This window comes from Chlorocebus sabaeus, chromosome 20 (assembly GCF_047675955.1).
Source record: "Chlorocebus sabaeus isolate Y175 chromosome 20, mChlSab1.0.hap1, whole genome shotgun sequence".
Taxonomy (NCBI): Eukaryota; Metazoa; Chordata; class Mammalia; order Primates; family Cercopithecidae; genus Chlorocebus; species Chlorocebus sabaeus.
Genome location: NC_132923.1, coordinates 66,813,552 through 66,834,589, shown reverse-complemented (window position 1 = coordinate 66,834,589; position 21,038 = coordinate 66,813,552). Strand labels below are relative to the sequence as shown.

General features: G+C 34.7%; 1 protein-coding gene across 8 annotated transcripts in view; it reads left to right on the top strand.

The window, feature by feature from the left end:
• LRRC7 (leucine rich repeat containing 7) overlaps positions 1-21,038 on the top strand; it is a 570,280-nt gene that overhangs the window by 514,459 nt on the left and 34,783 nt on the right. For all 8 annotated transcript variants that reach the window (XM_007978322.3, XM_007978330.3, XM_007978324.3 and 5 more), the window contains 2 exons: positions 211-432; positions 14,053-14,145. In XM_007978322.3, coding sequence (XP_007976513.1) covers positions 211-432; positions 14,053-14,145 — 315 coding nt within the window. The remainder of the gene's footprint in view (positions 1-210; positions 433-14,052; positions 14,146-21,038) is intronic.

The following is a 21,038-nucleotide window of genomic DNA, read 5'->3' as shown; positions in this document are numbered from 1 at the left end:
GAATGTATTTAATGTGACCTTGCTCCAATATTAACATTTTCACAAACCACAGTAGGCAGACCCTTACTGTTTCTTCATTATCCCTTCCGGCCATGACTGAGAGCCCAAATGGTGCCGCTTTACCAGAGAAGTATTCTGTACATGCTTTCTACTTTAATCACATCCTTTCAGCACCATGAATCTTTGCCTGACAGATTATCTTCTCCACAGGCAGGCAGCCATATCCAGACGTTGATGGGGTCCCAAAGCCTTCAGCATCGCAGCCGGGAGCAGCAGCCATATGAAGGAAATATAAACAAAGTGACCATCCAGCAATTTCAGTCACCATTGCCTATTCAGATCCCCTCTTCACAGGCCACCCGGGGACCTCAACCTGGACGGTGCTTAATTCAAACGAAAGGACAAAGGAGTATGGATGGATATCCAGAGCAGGTGAGAAGTGTTTCTTTATTACTGATGAATTTTCAGGAAAGAAAAGTCCAAACAGTCCATGGTTTGCCTTCCCTCGTTAATGTGGTCCAGGACACAATGCCATCACCACGTTGAATGGGGTAGAGTCCTCTTCGTGGGGATTTTTATCCTTCTTTCCAGTGGTTAAGTACTATAACATATAGGGATTTATGGTTGGTAAAATACCCGTTTTACAAAAGGAAAAATTGATAGGGTGGAATAATTTTTCCAGTACTATCCTACACCCTGTCCTACCCACTCCTGACTCCAATTTAGCTCTACAGTACAGATTTTGAAGTTATAAAGGACTTCAATGGATTAGGTATATTTACCAAGTCCTCTGGTGAAACCTACAGTGTGAAAGTAAACTGTTTTATTTCCCCCATCTGTGGGAAGATATCTTTTAAAAGTCCTATCTTCGGATTGTTGAATGGTGCAGAGGTAAAGCTTTGCTGTGAAGATGTGAAGATAACTATAAAGAACAGTTAGAAGGGAAATGTTTCTGACATGCTTCAAGTTACTGATAAATGCCATGTAGTGAAAACAATTGCATTCTTCAAACCCATCTAAAATTAAGGTTTGCTTTTCCATTGTAGAATCTGTTTTAGTTCCTTAGGACTGGAAAACTGAATGGGATTGCATCTATTGAACTATATTAATCTTAGAAAGTAAAACATTTAGATCCACACTCTTAAAATTAATTTCTCTTATTTCATTATTCAGATAGATAGGCTACATTCCCATTGACTTTTCTAACTTTTAATATGGTCTATAAAAGCTTCATTTTATTATTACTTATCAAAGTTTTACGTACCTCCTCACCTGACTTTCTAAACATATCAAAATTAACTTCATTCTCCAGATTTTACCTTTATATTGCTAAGAGTCATTTATCATTTGGATTCCAGGGGCTTTAAACATCTCCTCTATTTCTTAATATCCTTCCTGAAGCCTAGATTATGTACTAATCATTCTCAGAATCATAGGTACTTTTTAAAGATAATTTTCTCCCTCTCCTGCCTTAATCTAGGTCAAGTGTTGAATTTAAGGTATTATAAACCAGACAGGTGCCTTTAATCAGATAATGATATGGGGTTTTTAATTCTCCAGATACTCTTAAAAGTTAATACAATTTTAAATTATGCTTTACCAAAGGCATTGTAGGAGGTTAAAAAATTGTTCATAGATATTACTTGCCCACAAGTATCATAACTCAAGCAAGTTCTCTGATTTAGTTATTCTTATTAAAAGCTACATGGTTTTTTCCTCCCAGAATCAATGCATTTGAAAATCCACTGAGATTAATGCTCTCTGTTCTCACCTACATTGAAAAGTAGGTTTAGTGTTAGCTTGCAGTTATTCTGAACACCCCAAATTTAAAGGCTATTTTAATACTATTTCTCAAAAATATGTAAATTATATAAAGTTTGACTAGTAAGAGAATTACTAAGTTTTAAAGTTTACACATGTATTGAGTTTAGAACATTATGATTATTTCAGAAAAATGTATTTATAGTAGCTCTCAAATGTTTTCATTCCCAGCTTGATAACATCAAGTGCCTTTCAAACTGAGAGATAAAATTGCAACATTCAATTGAATGCTTAAACCTGTCTGAACTGTAACTCAGAATTGTAGAACTGCCTATATGTTAAGGAAGGGACTTAAATATAACACCTTTTGGTGTCCCAGTTTTTTCTGCCTTAGTTTCAGGCTGAAATGGTTTTGAATGTATTGTACATTTCAAAATAGCTAGAAGTGAGGACTTGGAATGTTCTCAACATAGAGAAATGATAAGTCCTCGTGGTGATGGATATTCTAAACACCTTGACTTGATTACACATTCTGTGCATGTGACAAAATATCACATGCACCCCATGAATATATATACAAATATCATTATGTTTCAATAAAAAAGACTTTGGAGTGAAAGAAAGCCTAAAGGCATTTAAACAACCAGTTCTGGTCCCCAAACTATGCTACCTCTCATCCCGTTATAAATCTTGAGTCAGTTTCTTAAAGCTGTTTTTGCAATTGGCCAGCTCATATTGGCACATTGCCATGTGCTCCTCTTCCCAATCACACCTTCAGTGACATCATATTAATAGGTTGAAGTTGTGGGAAAAATTATACCAGGAACATCAGCAAACACTGCGAATTAAGGCACTCCCCCAACCCCAACCAGTTGTTTATTAAATATTTTCCAGCACACTACTACTACCCTGATTTCTTTCATCTCTTTTTCTTTCTCTAACCTGTCCCCTTCTTCATTTAGCTTTGTGTTCAAGAAAGAGATACTAGGACTAGGTCTCAGAATTTGGAGTTCTAGTTTCATGTTTACGTTTATGAGCCACTTGTCCACTTGTCCTTGGCCAAGTTATTAACTCTTCCTGAGAGTCAGTTTCTCTCCTGATAAAATGAGAGCATTGCTACCCACCAACGACATTCAAAAAGAATTTGTGAGAGTCAAATAATAAACTTCTACACACACACACACACACTCTGTAAGCTTGGCACTGAGGGTATAGAAACAGAAAACAGAAGAAATAGAATATTTTAAGAATTCAAATATTTGAAGAAACTTAATGATTATGAGTCCCAACCTCCTTCATCTAAAGATAGAAAAACAAACCAAAAAACCTTAAAAGAGGCTGAAAGATTATATATTTCACTCTCATAATGAAACTATTTCATATATTTTTTACTTTCCTAAGTTATATTTCTTTTGAAAATTCAGACCTTTTTAGTAAGTATATGTGGCTGTGTGTTTTAAAAGAAGACTTGTATTCCAAATTTAACAAGGAAAAAAATGGAGAAAAACATTTAAAACATGTAAAGACTTTATGGAGCTTCACATGAAAATTATAGAGTAGTGATTTAAGTGTAAAGAGCAGTGATGTAACATAAAATTTCTAATGTACATTTGGGGCATATAAATCAAAACATTCTATTTTAATAAGACATTTCTAGTGGTGCTATAAAAGAGCCATAAAGAGAAAAGCAAAGTTCAATTTAAATTATCTAACAACAATGGTAAATTTGGTCAGGTACAATATGGAAAACCCTAAATTATTCAACATTTTTAAGAGCAAGGAGACACAATAAATGTGGTGCAAAGAAAGTCTACTCAGTATAATAATACACAATAATTTCTGTTAAAGTAAACCTTGGAAACTTTAGTTAAACAGTAGTCACTTATTGAAATACTACAGGTAAAACAAAATCTGATTACAGTGAATACACATTTTTTGATTCAGGGAAAGGAAATCTGAATGAAAATAGCAAAGAAAGGGACAGCAGTTACCATACATTAAGCACCTGCTATGTGTTTTACACTCTTATTTCTCACACACAGGTATGGCAGCAGAGGCATGTGACCTGTAGAGTTGCATAAGGTCCTGCACTTAAAAGGGCCCCGCATTTGGATTAATGCCCTGCTGTCACCATCTTGTAATTCTTAATAATTTTTTACCAAGGAGCCCACGTTTTCATTTTGCATCAGGTCCAACTAATTATATAACTGGGCCTGCTTACATATACTATTTTATTTAATTCTCCTAATAATCTTATTTTATTTTTACAAGTGAAGAAACCAAGGCAGAGAGAAAATAATTTATGGAAAGTGTAATTGGCCAAGCTGGAATTTTAAGTCAGGTTTTTTCTGACCCCAATCTGAGTCCTGTGTCCTAATCTTACTGTAAAATTCACCACATGATCTCAATGCCCTCTCTGTCAAATGATATTAATTAAAGCTGCCTGAACTATAACTCAGAATTAGAGAACTGCCTTATGGAGTGTTCAAGTGAACTCATGAATACTTCCAATTGCTTAGAAAAGAAAAAGCTACTGAACAAATGGAAATTCTATTATTAATGAAAACATACTTCTATATCCCTTAATGTCACCCAAAGAACTAGTGTCTTTTTAACCTGACTAAAATAAGTTCCATGTGGAAATGAACATATATAATCAATGCCAAAACTGACGACATTGAAAGAATTAGAATGAGTGTCATTTGTTATGTAAGCGGAGTAATGAACTTTGTTTAGCCATAAAGAAGCATTTAGTAAACTTTGAGGCTCCCCTTCAGTGATAAAACCATCTAAACTTTCAAACCAGCCATCACAATAAAAAGGATAAAATATTCAAGAACTCTAGAAACCTAAACTTCTAGTTTAATGAACTTATTTTCATGTTTATTTTTCAGAAATAACAAGTATCAAGTCTGTTTTCAACTCCAGGTTTAAATTAAATATATGGAAGTTATGTTTCAACTATAAAATGTTACCCAGATTCAATGTATTAATTTCTGTAAACTATAAATCTGACTTCAAATAATATCTGCAGCAAAAACCATATACATGTCACCTGAAGTTCATTATCAAAGGATTTTACTTGAAAAGGAGATTTTAATTCATAAACCATTTAGATTACTTACAAACATAATAGAGGGTAAGAGTCAGAGTTGTATTAAGTAGTGAACTGAATAGAACAGCCAGAAAGTGAAGGTTTGACTTCCATTCCACATGGAAAACTCTTCAGAATAGTCATCCTATTAGATATTTCCTTTGTGTCCCAGCGGAACTGAAGAAGCTTAAAGATCCCATCCACCTTATCCTCCCCTTCACAATATGGTAATGCTTTATATAAGTTGTTCTTAACCACAGCTGCAGAATCTGTTGAGGGGCTTTAAAAAATCCTGATGTCTTGCTCTCATCCCCAGATACACTGATTTTAGTAGTCTGCATGTGACCTGGCCAGTGAGACTTTTGAAAATTCTCCAAGGTGCTTCTATTGTGTAGCCAAGGTTGAGGAGCACTGCTTTAGATATTCTGTAGCTCAACAATTTATCAGCTGAATAATATATTACAATATCACTATTTAAAAGCATACATAAGTTGCCCATAAGCTGTTGGATATTTTTAAAAGAAACTAACGTCATCTTTGTTTTTCCCTTTTACAAACGTGTAATACAAGACAGAGTATATTTAAATAAGTAGATAATATAGATGCCAAAGTGGAAATAAGAAGGACAAACATCAGCATGATGCTTCAAACCTTTCAAAACCCTTTTATGTATTCACTGATTTAATTGATAATGCTGTGATATAGGTAGAGCAGTTTCCATTTTATAGACTACAAAACTAAGACTAAGAGAAGTTAATGTCTTGCCTGTGGTCACACAATTTAGAAGCTGGGCTGGGATTAGAACCGAGTCCCATGAGTCTACCACATTACATGCTGCAGCCTGCTGCACTATAGCCAAGCACACAAGTCAAGAGTAAATTCACATTGGAAGAGTGAAACGATGGAAGAATACACCCTTCATTCCATGTCTGCCCTGGACAAGAGGACCTCCCTAACATATCAAAATGGCAGGAGCCCAGCCAACCTAACACGTCAGGATAGCAGGAGCTCCATGGCTGTCTCCTGCCAGTGCCTGCAAGTATACATGTGAACTAAAGTTTGTGCCTGAAAGAGAACTTGTAAGCTCACATTAGAATCAGCCTCAGAAAGTTATAAAAAATGATATGCATCCATCATATTTAAGGGAAAAAAGTTCCAAAACGTACTCACAAGGAGATGCTGTAGTCTATCCTGGAAGAAATCATTTTAATACTTAATATTATGTGGAATACATAAAACAGTTAGCTGAGAGACAGGATTTCAGACATTTCTTTAGATTAGATGCTGTGGTCAGCTGCCCAAAGAGCACTCAAGAGTTCCAGGTGAGGACTTCATTTATTGTGTGCAGGTGAAGAAAACTACATTCTGCTGAGTGATGTAAGAAGAAACATTTGGAGAGATTTGTTTTATTTAAATTATAAATTTTTTAATTAAAAGGGAATAGTTCAATAAAGGTAGTTGTAAAATAGGTATTAATGTGGTTTTAATCTATGTTATTTACTCAAATTATTTCAGGGACATCCTATACCTTATCATGTCCCAGTTAAAGAATTGCTATTTGTGACTATTTCCCACATAGAATTTTATTCTCCAGTCATCAAAATAATGCTTCAGCTCTGAATTCATAATTCATAGTTTGAAACAGAGAATGTGTAACTCAACATCAGAAAGTCTGTCAATCGACTTTATAAGTTGTGTGCATTCACATGGTAGAATGCAGTAAACATTGCAGTGGGAATAAAAAGATTTATTTCAATGTTGCACTAAATACATATTATCTTATTGGTTTCCTTAAGTCCAAAATGAAGGAAATGAAATGACTAATCTTTAAAATTTATTTCCAGACTAAAAATGCATTTGAGTTTCTGTTTCCTAGATACATACAGAATCAGCTAATTTTTTCTGAAAGACCTAGAAAATGCTACATCAGGGGATTTTATTAGTCAATCTTGATACCAGTACATCTTCCTTTTTTTTTTTTTTTTTTTTTTGAGACAGAGCCTCTGTCACCCAGGCTAGTGTGCAGTGAGGCAATCTCACCACAGCCTCCACCTCCTGGATTCAAGCAATTCTCCTGCCTCAGCCTCCTGAGTAGCTGGGATTACAGCATGCTCCACCACACCCAGCTAATTTTGGTATTTTTAGTAGAGATGGAGTTTTGCCATGTTGGCCAGGCTGGTCTCGAACTCCTAGGCTCAAGTGATCCACCCATGCCAGCCTCCCAAAGTGCTGGGTTTATAGGCGTGAGCCATCGCACCCAGCTGACCAGTACATCTTTTTGAAAGATTTAACTAGGAATTTCAGCTGGATTTGAATCTTTCATTCACAGCAGAAAAAGATTTGAAAATAGAAGAATCTGTATTTCAAAAAATATTAATTATCTTTGAATATTAACATATATACATTTTTATAATCACTGTTTCCTTTTTGAGCCTATTTCATGGGCTTATTAGAAATTTTGGAAAATGCAGAGAAGTTTTATGTGTATTTTGTGTGGCTAAGTAATGCACATAATGTAAGTCAAAATGAAAAGTTATAATGGCTTATTACTGCATAGCACTCTTTATCATAAAACTGCTGTTATATAATAACCCATAAAACGAGGAGCTAAAAGTAGCAGTAACTTTAATTTCAAGCTTAATTTACATACCATGAAGCATTCTTTCGGCTTCTGTCAAGTCTTACAGTCAAATCTCCATCCTCATTTCATTTGACCTCTCAGCCATGTGGTTTGACCTTTTTCTTGAAACATTTTCTTCACTTGGCTGCCATAATTCTATTGATTTTCCTCTTACTACACCAGCCATTATTTCCTGGTTTCTTTGTCGATTCCTCTTGTGTCCTTGACCTCTAAATGTTGGAGTGATCCAGTGCTTGGGACTTCACTCTTGTCTATCCATACTCTTCCCTGAATTCAGTTCTAGGCTGAGTGACTCCAAAATTTGTATCCCCAGCCTTGTTCTCTCTCCTTTACTCCAGATGTTTCTATGCAATTAGCTACTTGTTGACATCTCATCCTGGATGTCTGATGAGTTTCTTAAACTTAGCATGGTTTTAAAAAACCAATTCCTGCTGCTAACTCTACCAAACCTACTTCCCTCCTAGACTTCCCCATTTTAGTTAATGGCCTATCACCCTTTTGATATGACCAAACATCCTTGATTCCCCTTCCTCACAGCCTACACTCAATCCACAGCAATTTTATCAAGATATGCCTTGAACCCACCGCTTCTCACCACCCGCACAGCTACCATCTTAGTTGGTCGTAACCTCACTCCTGACTACTTCAAATGCCTCGATATTGCTTTCTCTTCTTCCAGTTTACCTCCCTTTTATCTATTATCCACTACTAAAGTGATCCTTTTTAAAACACATAAATTATATTACACCATTCTTCCTCTTAAAACACTCTAGTGGCTTTCAAAATTTCTGAATAAATTGTAAATACTTACTATGGCATAGTGTCCCCGCAGATCTGGCCCCACCTTCCTCTCCTTCTATTCTTTCCTTAGCTCTGTCATGATGACCTTGTTTTTTAACGGCTTTATTGATATAATTTATATACAATAAAGTTCACCTGCTTAAAGTGTATAATTTATTGTTACATTACATTTGTACAGTTGTGTAACTATCACTATAATCTAACTTTACAACATTTTCATCATTCAAAAAGAAACTTTGCATCCATGAGCAGTCACTTTCCATACTCCCTCCAGCCCTAGACAACCACTCATGTACTTTCTGTCTCTATATATTTGCCTATTCTGTACAATTAATATGAATGGGATCATACAATACATGTATTTTTGTGATTTGCTCCTTTCACTTAGCATAAGGAACTGAATGTAGCATGTATCAGTATTTCGTTCTTTGTCATTGCTAAATGATACTCCGTTGTATGGATATACCACATTTTGCTTATGCATTTATCAGTTGATGGTTGATGAACATTTGGGTTGTTTCTACTTTTTGGCTATTAAGAATAATGCTGCTCTGAACATTAATGTACAAATTTGTGTGGGGATATATGTTTTTGTTTTTCTTGCGTAGATACATAAAGGTGAAATTGCTGAGTCATATGGTAATTATATTTAGCATTTTGAGGAACTGCCAAATTCTTTTCTAAAAGTAGTTACAACATATTAATTCTGAACAGCAATGAATGTGGGTTCCACTTTTTCCACATCCTTACCAATACTTATTATTGTTTGTCTTTTGTATTATAGCCATCCTGTTCATTAGTATCTCATTGTCATTTTAATTTACATTTCTCTAATCACTAATGATATTTGGTATATTTTCATATACTTTTTGAATGTTTATATATCTTCTTTGAAGAAATGTCTTTAAAAAATATTTTGCCTATTTTTACATTTGGATGTCTTTTTATTATTGGATTGTAAAAGTTATCTATATATTCTGGATATACAACCTAATCAGATATATCATTTGCAAATATTTTCTCTCATTTTGTGGGTTTTCTTGTCACTTTTTGATTGTCTTCTTTGAAGCACAGAAGTTTTTATTTTTTATGAAGTCCAACATATCAGTCTCTTATATCGTCTTTGGTTTCATATTTAAGAATCATTGCCTAATCTAAGGTGATGAACTTTACTCCTTTTGTATTTTCATCAAAGAGTTTTATAATCTAGGTCTTATGTTTCAGCCTCTGGTCTACTTTACGTAACTTTTGTGTATGGTGTGAGATATGAGTACAGATTTATTCTTCTGCACATGGGTATCTTGTCCCAGCACCATTTGTTGAAAGACTCTTCTTTCTCCCAGTGAATTACCTTGAACCCTTTGTCAAAATCATCTGACTATAAATGTTAGGACTTATTTCTGGACTCTCTATTCTATTAAATTGATCTATATGTTCATCCTTATGTCATCTTGTTGTTTCTTGACTTTGTAAAGACCAATTCATCTTCAGGGCATTTACAATTGCTATCCCCTTTGCTTGGGATAGTGTTTCATTTTTCTTATTGTTCATTGTTTGATCTTTGACATCATTCACATTTCTGCTCAAATGTGACATACTCAGAGAGGGCTTTTTTACCTACTCTATCGAAAATAACTCTTTCCTGAGGCAAGAATAAGCTTAAAATAAATAAATAAGTAGAACAACTCCTGACTCCATTTCACTTACTCTCTACTACCTTTCCTGCTGTTTTCCACAGCTCATCCCACTATCTGATATTACTTATTTGTTGTTTATGTTTGCTACCTATCTTCCTCATTAGAATGTAAGTTCTTTGAGGTCAAGGATGTTTTTATCTGCCTGGTACTTAGTAGGGAATCAATAAATATTTGTGGAATATTTATAAATATTATGTGGAATAAATATTATGTGGAAGTCATAAATCATTATTTCTGCAACAGTTTTTATTGTCAAAGCTATGACAGTTTTTCAGAGTAGTTTATTTCAAAGTCATTGACAATTGAGTCACTCTTTGAATAACTCACATTCTTTCTTTCTAAAACTCATCATGTATTTTAACAAGGAGTCATCATATCCTTTTTATTGAGAAAGGCAGGGAGAATTTTAGCCTTTATTCTTTCTTTATTTACTTATTTATTTATTTATTTATTTATTTTAGTGAGAGGGCTCACCCAGGCTGGAATGCAGTGGCACAATCATAGCTCACTGCAGCATCAAACTCCTGGTCTCAAGCGATCCTCCTGCCTCAGCCTCCTGAGTATCTAGGACTACAGGTGTGCACCACCATGCCAAGCTAATTTTTGTAACAATCCATTTTATCAAAAAAGCCCTTCCAAAATAAGACCCAGTATCATAATTAGAGTAAGATTAACACAGACTGGAAGTATCAAGTAAAGTAGAATTACGGAAGCAGACTCTGAAAGACCATTGATGGTGCTACTACTGAATGTGTTTTCAGCCAAAACATTCATTCTTTAAAACCAGTCTCTTAAAAGAAAACTGAGGCTGGCATGGTGGCTCACGACTATAATCCAAGCGCTTTGGAAGGCTGAGGTGGGAGAATTACTTGAGCACAGGAGTTCAAGACCTCATCTCTACAAAGAAAATTTTAAAATTAGCCGGTGACACGTGACTGTAGTCCCAGCTGCTCCAAAGACTGAGATGTGAGGATCACTTGAACGTGGGAGGCAGAGGCTGCAGTGAGCCAAAATTATGCCACTGCACTCCAACCTGAGAAACAGCAAGACCCTATCTCAAAAAAATAAAAAATAAATAAAAAGAAAATTAAAATACTGGTTCTCATTAAATAAACTATTTATTAGCTTCCTAGACCTAATCTTTTACTAGAACACTGCATTTCCTCTTTGCTGATCCTCTTTAGTTTCAGACTGTTTCTTGGATGTAAGGTATTCTGTCCTCTTACATTTTATGGCTTCTTTGGGCCTTAGCAGGCAGGTGCAACTACTTATATGTGAGAGGAATACTCTCTCTGACATGCTTTATGAGACCCGCTAGTCACAATACAGCGTATTAGCCACATCTTAGCATGCCCAAGAGCAGTCTAGCTTCAGATCAGAATTTATGTTTGTCACATTTATAAAACTCCACTGTCATCTTTATTATTTCTATTATTAAAAAATATATTAAGGCAGTTCTTCATATACTTGGCACATGTGAAATTTGTCTCTCTTAGATTTTTAGTGCCTTCAAGATTTACAATAATATAAAATAGATATAGCCACTACCTTGAAAGAGAACAACTGGAAACTACTCTCAGCAATTTACTTTGTAAACTGAACTTGTTATATTTGTTTCCTTTGAGTTTTATAGTGGCCTGGAGAAAGCCAGAAGTGCATATACCTTCTACATATTATGTTGTGGCAATATGAAATATTCACACTAGAAAGATACAACCTCCATTTTAAATAATGTAATTGGAAATGCATAAAAATGTGGAAAAACACAAAAGAAAAATGATTTCATCATATTGGTTGCTTTCTTCTCATTTTCTAATTAATAAATAATAACAAAGAGATCAACTAGCATACTGAATAAAGCTAAAATATTTCTTTCAGCTACATCAGGCTATTGTAAGTTTATATTCATAAACTATTCATAAACTATGATCAATATAAAAATACAAAGTATTATAAACTGTAAATTCTAGTACCTATGATAACTAGTTTTAACAAATCTAGCTGAATTGAAGGAAAAGTTATAATTAAACATCTTTAAAATAAGGGACAGTACTTATAGTTTTACTCATAATTTAGAAACTATTCATTATGACTACATAAAGATCACATTAGTGCATAGGTTTTCATCCAGGTTTTTCATCTTGTATTGCAAGTGAACTATCTAATAGTTAAACATTAAATTTACTATTATGAAATATGACAGTGAATTAAGTATAGGATTATTAAACAGACAAACCTAATTGATCCAGGTTCCAGTGACAGTATGTGCTAATTAAGTCAGAAATAGGACTCAGTTTGCCTTGAACTAAGAGGTAGGGATTGAAGATAGCTTCACAATCAAAATGTAAAGAGTATTTTGGGCATTTACATTTGCCATAAGCAAATTAATAGGCTAAGCAAGAATGCTGGGGGTAAAAATGTGCTACGTAAGAAGCAAATGTTTGCAATCACGTTTAAGAACTTTTCCAGTATGTAGTTACGTAAATACAAAATATATGCCAAAGTATGTCATCTTATTTTTTTTCTTAACTCTTTATTAATCTTTTGCCTGCTAACCTTTGGTAACACTTGGTTCACCTAATACTTACTCTGTACTTAAAAGTTGTAAAAGAGCTAAGCACAGTGGCTCACACCTGTGATCCCAGTGCTTTGGGAGGCCAAGGTGGGAGAATCACTTGAGGACAGGAGTTCAAGACTAGCCTGGGCAACACAGCAAGACTCTATTTCTAGGAAAAGAAACAAACTAAAATTATTCAGGCATGGTGGCATACACCTGTAAGTCTCAGCTAGCTGGGAGGCTGAGGCAGGAGGATCCTTTGAGCCCAGGAGTTCAAGGCTGCAGTGAACTGATTGCAACACTGCACTACAGTCTGGGTGACAGAGTAAGACCTTGTCACTAAAATAAATAAATAAATAATACATAATAAAGTTACAAAGTGTTTTTTCTTTATGTAACCAATGTATACTGCCTCTTGGTCCAAAATCTGGGATCACTCTGTCCCACTTTACCTGGAGAACTAACATTTTTACCATAGCCCACACACACATCTCCTGCTCAGGGTCTCCAGGAATTCTTAGGTTTGTTAGAGTTTCTCTAGGTCATCCCTGGCACTGATGTCATTTCTGCTGAGTTCTTAATCTACACTCTTTTTATTAACTTCTATTATTGCTATCATTTTTACTACAGCCTTATCCCAAGGCAGACCCTACTCCTAATGCCGTCATTCCCCCATACTACTATAAAGCAAAAGACTTTCATGTTTAATAGACTTTTATTGATGATTTGTGATGTTGGGGAGGGAATATAACACAGAACATTAGAACATTTACCCTTGTGTTGCATATTGGCCATTCTCTTTCCCTAGCAATGTCTCCATATTGTTGACCTCTTTCTTTAACTAGACCTCATCACACTGTTCTCCTCTTTCTTCTAAGGTTCCTAACTCCTACTCCAGGAGCTGCTGCTAGACTTGAAGCTCTCCACTGAGCATTTCATTTTTCCTTTTTTTCACCCTCACACAAGCTGTAGCTACTTTCTCAAACTAAAAGATCTAATATTCCTAAACAAAGAATTATCTAACAAGGAGAAGAATTATTCTACTCCACTACAAAGCAGGCACAATTTATTTAAATAGCCGTATTTTCTCTCACTCTACATTTTAAAATTTTGTTTCACTTATTCAGACAGTCTTTCTAATCAACCTGAATACATGTGCATTTATGGTCTATAGCTAAGATAATGCATAGTATTTTAAGTGTTTATAAGACTTTTAATTTTTAAAAATGGCTAATCAAAAGTTAGTCCTGTACATGGTAACAAATAAGTACTTGCTAATATATTCTTGCCCAGGTAATTTCAAGCTAGTTTCCATCATAACTGATGCATATAGAAGCATTAAACCTTTTGTCAAAGTTTATATTGTCTTTTGTGTATCAAGTCAACATAGGCTAACCCTAAGAAATCAAGTGAAATGTGAATATTTTCTACTGAAATAGTTATTTGAAAATATTTAGTTTTGATAGCTATTTACTTACCTTTTTATATCTTTTTTACACAGTTTTGTGTGAGAATAGAAAAGAATCCTGGCCTTGGATTTAGTATCAGTGGTGGAATTAGTGGACAAGGAAATCCATTCAAACCTTCTGACAAGGTAAGAAATGAATATCTTGTTGACAATTTTAATTAGAAAAATACTATCTACTACAGTAACAAAGGTTAGAAAAAAGTTCAAGGGTTTTTGCTGTGTTTTCATGAGCTAGCTAACTCTGAAGCCAATTAGAAATTTTTTCAGAACAGGGATAAAAGAATTTACTGCAGCCCTTGACACATACTAAGAATAAAGGGAAAAGTCTCTAAACATTCTATTTAAAAGGCAGAGTTTTTTTGCATTTTTGTAGGAAGGCTTTGTGTTTTGTTTTTATTTTTGGCTTCACAGTTGTCTATATTTGTAATGAAAAGTATATAGGCAGTTTCTTACCAGTTGTTTCCAAAGGTTAACTTGTAAGTCACTTATTTAGGAAACTGTTTTCTCACAATAGCGGAATGATTACATAGTAATTCAATGCAAAGGCAAGCTGACTGCCATCTCTTCAATTCATCAAGCATATAAAGAATTTTGCTAATAGAACTGTAGAATTGAGAAACCACAGAAAACAAATTTTCTATGAGAAAATCAGTTAACATTAGCAGAAGAATTAGGTCCTCCTCTCATACTTACCGCTGCTTGTCAAACTGTGGAATTAAGGCACGCCAACTCTAACCTCAGCCATTTCCTGGACATTCAAGATGTTGCCCTTGCTCACATGTGACCTGCCTGACGCTGATGTGAACCATCTGATTTTTTATTTTTTAAATGTTTACCTGGAGCTATAGAACCTGCCCTGCTACCATCAGTGTTTAATACTCTCAGCTTTGAATCAATTAGTAATTACTCAATGATAATTGAAGCTATCTACTTCTGACCTCATCAAATTGCATTAAGTGACCCCATAAAACTTTAGGATGATGAAGAAAGACAAAAATCAAATATGAATAAAACCTCCACATGCTCTGTACTTACCCTTGAGTCACAAGCTAGTCCACACCCTCTCAACTCATCACAATTATAAAAACCCACAGATTAATTTCTGATTATGAGACCTACTTCTGAAAAACCAAGATGCTGTTACTCTGGAGCTTTCTGTAGCCTGAAACAGAGCCTTTAACACTACATTTTCCTCCTCTTGTTCCCAGTGATCTTGTTTCTTACACTCTTCCTACCCTTCTTCCTTTCCTTTTTGGAGAAGGTCAGGGGAAGAGGATGGTCCAAAAGGAAGAATTGTCCACACGATTATATACATTAGGAAGGAAGAGACCAGAGGAAAATCTCCAGTGACCATGGATGAGAGCTCCTTTGGTCAATAGGCTGGAGCAGCTACTCATATAAAAGGAATGTATATGAGGCAATCTTATAATTAGGGGAATGCCAGTTGGAAACATCTGTTCCTAAGCAACTACTATATTTCCATTTTGAAATAATGTTGAGGATACCATTGATTTATTACAATTAAAATATTCATGGCTTAGACCAACTGCTTAATTTTAATAAATTTTAATATATCTTAAGCATAAAAGTTCAAAATTACCAGAAACATGATAGCATTTTTTAAAACCTCAAATCATTATGTCTTATTTATCTTGACTCCTATTTTTGTCTTTCATTTTACATCTCTTTCATAAATTCTTTCAATGAAAAGTTAATAACCTTATGATACTTAAGATAGTTGAAATTCAAGACATATTTTTCTGTTCTTTCTCACCAGCATATAAATCTTTTCACTATACTTTTGGAAGGTACAGGGTAAAAAATATTTTTAAATTAAGGATGAATAGATTGTTAAATAGTCAAAATGTCAGAATACTGTTGCACTTCTGCTCTTTGCAACTGAAAGAGACTAGATCTGAGGCTTTCAAATCATTGCCTGCAATTCTTCCACTCTGATGAATATGAACACTTTATAGCTATTCATTTAATTTCTCATTTGTAAGATTCTGATGACTCTAGTGAGACTGAACTATGTCTATGATCTTATAATTTGCTCTTTTGGTTAAATGCAACAGATAAAGCACTTGAATTGTATAATGTTTCCATTGAAAGATTTCCCCTCAAAAGCACTTTTCTTTGGCTGATTACACTCTAAAATCATTCATAATCTGAAAAGTAAATCTCTACTATTATAAAATAGGTGGGAACAACTAGGAGTTCCAAATCTACAGAAGAATCTCAATACTGCCTTTCATTTATTGACCAGTTTTGGTGGCATGCCAAACATATGGGTACACTTTGGTTAACTGTTCAGATCTAAAGACACTGACTGACAATTTACGTAAGAATTTAGTCCACTCACAAGGAAAGGGATTAATCTGTTGGAAATTCAGCTGTGTGTGTGTGGTTTTTTTTAGCCCTAGTGCCCTATTCTGAAAGTGTTGCATAAAATTTAGAGTAAAACCTAGTGCCTGAACCTAACCAAAAATATTAAACAGTAAGAAAATGAAAATGTAGAGAAACAAATTGGTTTTTCATGAAATGGCTGATTTACAGCTGGAAGTAAGAGGAGCCAAGTTAAACAGATGTTTAAATTCAACAAATACTGCCTGAGTCTGAGGTAGACTTGTAAGGAGTCTACTCATGCAAAAGTTTAAACTTTAATATGATACATACTCTCTTCAAATAAATAAGTCATTGATTAGGAATATTCTCAGAAATACACTATATTATTTTTCTTACTGCTCATGGATGTTTGAATGTTTTGCTGCTTAAAAAAGTATCCAAGAACGTCTGAATGTCTTAGAGGTACTGAGGACTTTCTGTACTGAAGTTAATTAATACATTTGTTCCGTTCTCTTTATTATTGTTGATGGAAATTAGTTTCAGGGAAATGTCAAGGACCAATGTGAGACAGCATCCAAAATGATTACAGCCAGACAGGGAAAGACTGAAACAGTCATCTCAAAAAGCTGAGAGCCACAGCTGAGGCAAAAGGGAACTGTATTGTTCGGTCTGGTAGACGTTCTGATCTAAGTTCTGGGGTAGTGTGAGATTATTGCAGAAAAACACTTAAAGCAGCCCAAAAGTTAACTGGGGCTTTATGGAGGAATCAGGATTAAGCCAAATATGACGGAATATTGTTACCAGACTTTGGGCATTTAGAACAGCATCTCATCTAGCAAACTTAACTGCCCTTCAAGATCCAAGGTAGTCTTGATCAAATATTTTCTCCTCCAGTTAAAGGGGTAGAGCACAATTAGCCCTGCAGTTGATATTGTCAAAACAATGTTTAGTAGTTAAAAACACCAGTCCAGTCACTGTAGAACTCATTATGTCAGTGTTCACTGTCAAGCAGAAACTGCTTTTACATACTTGGAAAGAGAAAGCAGTAGAACACTGGATGGAAATTAGTTGCCTCTGTCCTCTCAAAGAAGTGTATGATAGCCATTATCTGTTTCATTACAATAAAGAAACAACACTGTCAAATTGTCAAGATGTGCAGAAAGATGAAAGATTTTGAGCCAATAAATCTGATAGTAAAGCAATAAAAATAATAGCCTTTTATTGAGTATATACAACATACTGGGCACTGTATTAGGCTCTTTATATATATGAATTGGTGAATTTATGTGATCTCCATAACAGTTTCTGTTAATTGAGTAGTATTATTATTCCCCATTTTACTGAGGCCCAGAGGGGTTAATTAACTTGCCCAAGGTCATTTAGCTGATCTGTGGCAGACAAGATTTGAAACAAAATTGAGCTGACTCCAAATGCTTTCCTTAATAAGCATTATAATACATGCCTCTATCTGCAAATGTCACTTAGCAGAAGAACCACGTGACAAATTTATACCCTGTAGAGTTGAGTCTAATATGATATTCTAATATTGAGAGTATTACAGAGCCCTCTAATTAGTCATAGTCTAGATATTTGCTTCAACAAGTCCTTGGGAGTCAGCATGTATTCTCTATTGAACCTAGATAATTAGGAGCATATTGTACAGAGAAGATTGCTAAGCAATTATATAACTTGTGGACTAAGGTATCATTACAGTGGTGATTCTGCCAATGGAGCAAGCCACGATACTCTTTGCTTGCTTGTAAGCACTCATAAAATAATAATTTCTCATTGCAAAATCTAAGGAATTTATCGGTATAATTTCCACAGGATGTTGTTAGAAAGAGGAAACTGCATTAATAGATAACTGATGCCATGCTGTTGTACTATTTTATAAGGCAACCCAGGACTCTGCAAATGAGATAATTTTTAATGATGCATTCACAAAACTCATCATTCAGGGATTCATATTCTTCCTTGCTCCATCTACGGGAAGAAGAACTAAGCTCCTGGATCTTAAAGACATTAAAAAAGACTCATAGCCCCTTTCCCTATATGGTGTAAAGGTGTTGCACTGAACAGTCGCATGAATGATTATCTACTCATAGTATCAAAATGAAAGCTATTTTATGGATTCAGCCCAGCCTCAAAGGACCTGACAGCAGCAAATATACATACTGGGGCATTGGGGCCAGAGAATCAGTTATCCTCCACGGTCCACCGTTTATGTGGAGAATAGTCATAAGTGCCTAAGCTCAACAGATGCCAGAGAGCTCATCCATATTTCCACTAAGTTGGGCCGTCTAAATGTAGCCATAGAAATGATAGAAAAAAACAAATTCATGTTTTTTCTTAAATGCCTTAATTTGCTTATGGTACAGGTCAAATTCCAAGACATCGAAAGAATATTAGGAGCATAGGAAATGTAAACTATTATCACCAATAAACTCTTAAGTAAATGTCCTAGAATTTCAGATTAAATTACTGTAAATTATTTACGTTACATTTAAATTATTGCCTCCAGATGCCCAAACAGCCTGCAACAGGACTTAAGCCCCTCCTCTTTTCACTCCATCTTTTTTGTGTAGATATGGATATTACATCAAATAAAAGTTTTTACATGATTAATATTAAGAAAAGAAGGACCCTCAGACATGCAGAACTGAAGCTTTTATTTAATACTTTTACCCAAGGATAACAATATTCAGAGGCATGTGGGGCAATGGCAAGTTCGAAAATGCGCAAGAACAATGTTCCAGTTTTGCTCAACTTCATGACATTGGGTGATCCATAAACAAAAGCTTGCTAAAGATATGTTTTTCACTCATAGAAAAGGTACATACCATATGCCTATTTCCTGTCAGATTTTCTCCATGGATATAAAAAACGAGAATAGCAAACATATTTGTTTAAAACTCCATATAGCACAAGATGTGTATTTACTACATAAATATTAAACTACTTTTAGCACATTTAACTTTGTGCAGCTACTAGACAAATACAATTTATTGTATATGTTTCTAAATTCATTTTGTAGGTAATATAATTTATATATGTGTCACATCCTTAATTCTACTTCAAGTGATTATGTAAGGCAAAGTAATTTCAAAAAATTCATGCATTATATGAAAATAAAATTCAGGAGCAAGGGACAGAGATCAAATTGATTTAGTACTTCAGACTAAATTTAGGAAGGGGCTGAAACAGATTTTATTTTATATATAAAATGATTTTTAAAAATAAATTTCAAGCATAAATTATTTTGTAAACATAACTGATTACTTCAGCTGCATCTTAGTCACATTGCAATTTGAGGTTCAGAATGCCACTAGGTTGTTTGAGGACATTAAAAGTGAGATGAATTCTTTCTTTAATATAAAATGAATTTTCACCTTTCGGTTCATTGTCTTAATGTTGGAGTAAAAAGTCCAAGATCTATTCAGAAACATTGGTAGAAATGAAATGTAGTCTTCACAGTCTCCTACAAATAGTATTCTTACAGGTGTGACGACTTATATCAAGCTTTTTTTAAAAGGCATGGTAGCGTGCTTTAGCCAATTGAAAAAATGTCGGTATCTAGACATTATAATAGGAAGGAGACATGAATTTCAGCTTATGAAAGCAAATAAATATCATTAATTCTTCAGGAAACGTTCACTGGGGCATAAATGTGAAAAAGTAAGGTCATTTAAAAGTATCAATGTAAAGCTAATGAACAATTAAATAAATGCATGTATATGTACTTTGGAAACCTAAACATTTTTAATCAAAATATGAAAGCACTTAAAATTAGCTTATCAATAAGATCTTACATAATTACTAAAAAGAATAACCAATAAATCCAGAGTTAAAGAGTAAGTAATAGTAGTTTAGGATTACTGAATAGGTACCAAAGTACACATATATACATATATACATATATGCCTTTTTTTTTTTTTTTTTTTTTTCCCTGAGATGGAGTCTCGCTCTTGTCACCCAGGCTGGAATGCAGTGACGTGATCTCGGCTCACTGCAACCTCTGCCTCCAGGGTTCAAGCGATTCTCCCGCCTCAGCCTCCCGAGTAGCTGGGACTACAGATGCCCGCCACCACCCCCAGCTAATTTTTGTATTTTAGTAGAGACAGCGTTTCACCATGTTGGGCAGGCTGGTCTCGAACTCCTGACCTCAGGCAATCCTCCCGCCTTGGCCTCCCAAAGTGCTGGGATTACAGACATGAGCCACCGCGCTTGGCCTATGCATTTATTTAATTATTCATTAGCTTTACAATATAAATAGTATAGTTATACATAGTCTAAGTACCTGATTCTAAGTACAATGGAAAAGAAAACTGCTTCCTATATTTAAAAATCGTGTTGAATAAAGCCATCGCCATACACAAACCACATTTCCATTAAAAGGGACTATCACTTAACCCCTGAGGACATTCATTAATAGAAAACAAGCAACCTCTCTAGGGTAGAATTAAACATTAAAATGATTAAAGAAAAGTCATATGTATTTATTTGTCATTTTTTGTTTATTGAGGTACACTGAGTTCTCTGTTGAAAGAAAAAAAAAAATCAGATGTTCCCTTTGTCCTCTCTGTCAACGAATGTTTCTACCTTGACTCAGAATCACTAACTTAATGGAGTACCTAGACTTGGGAACCTTTGCTTATTTCTACACTGAAGAAAAA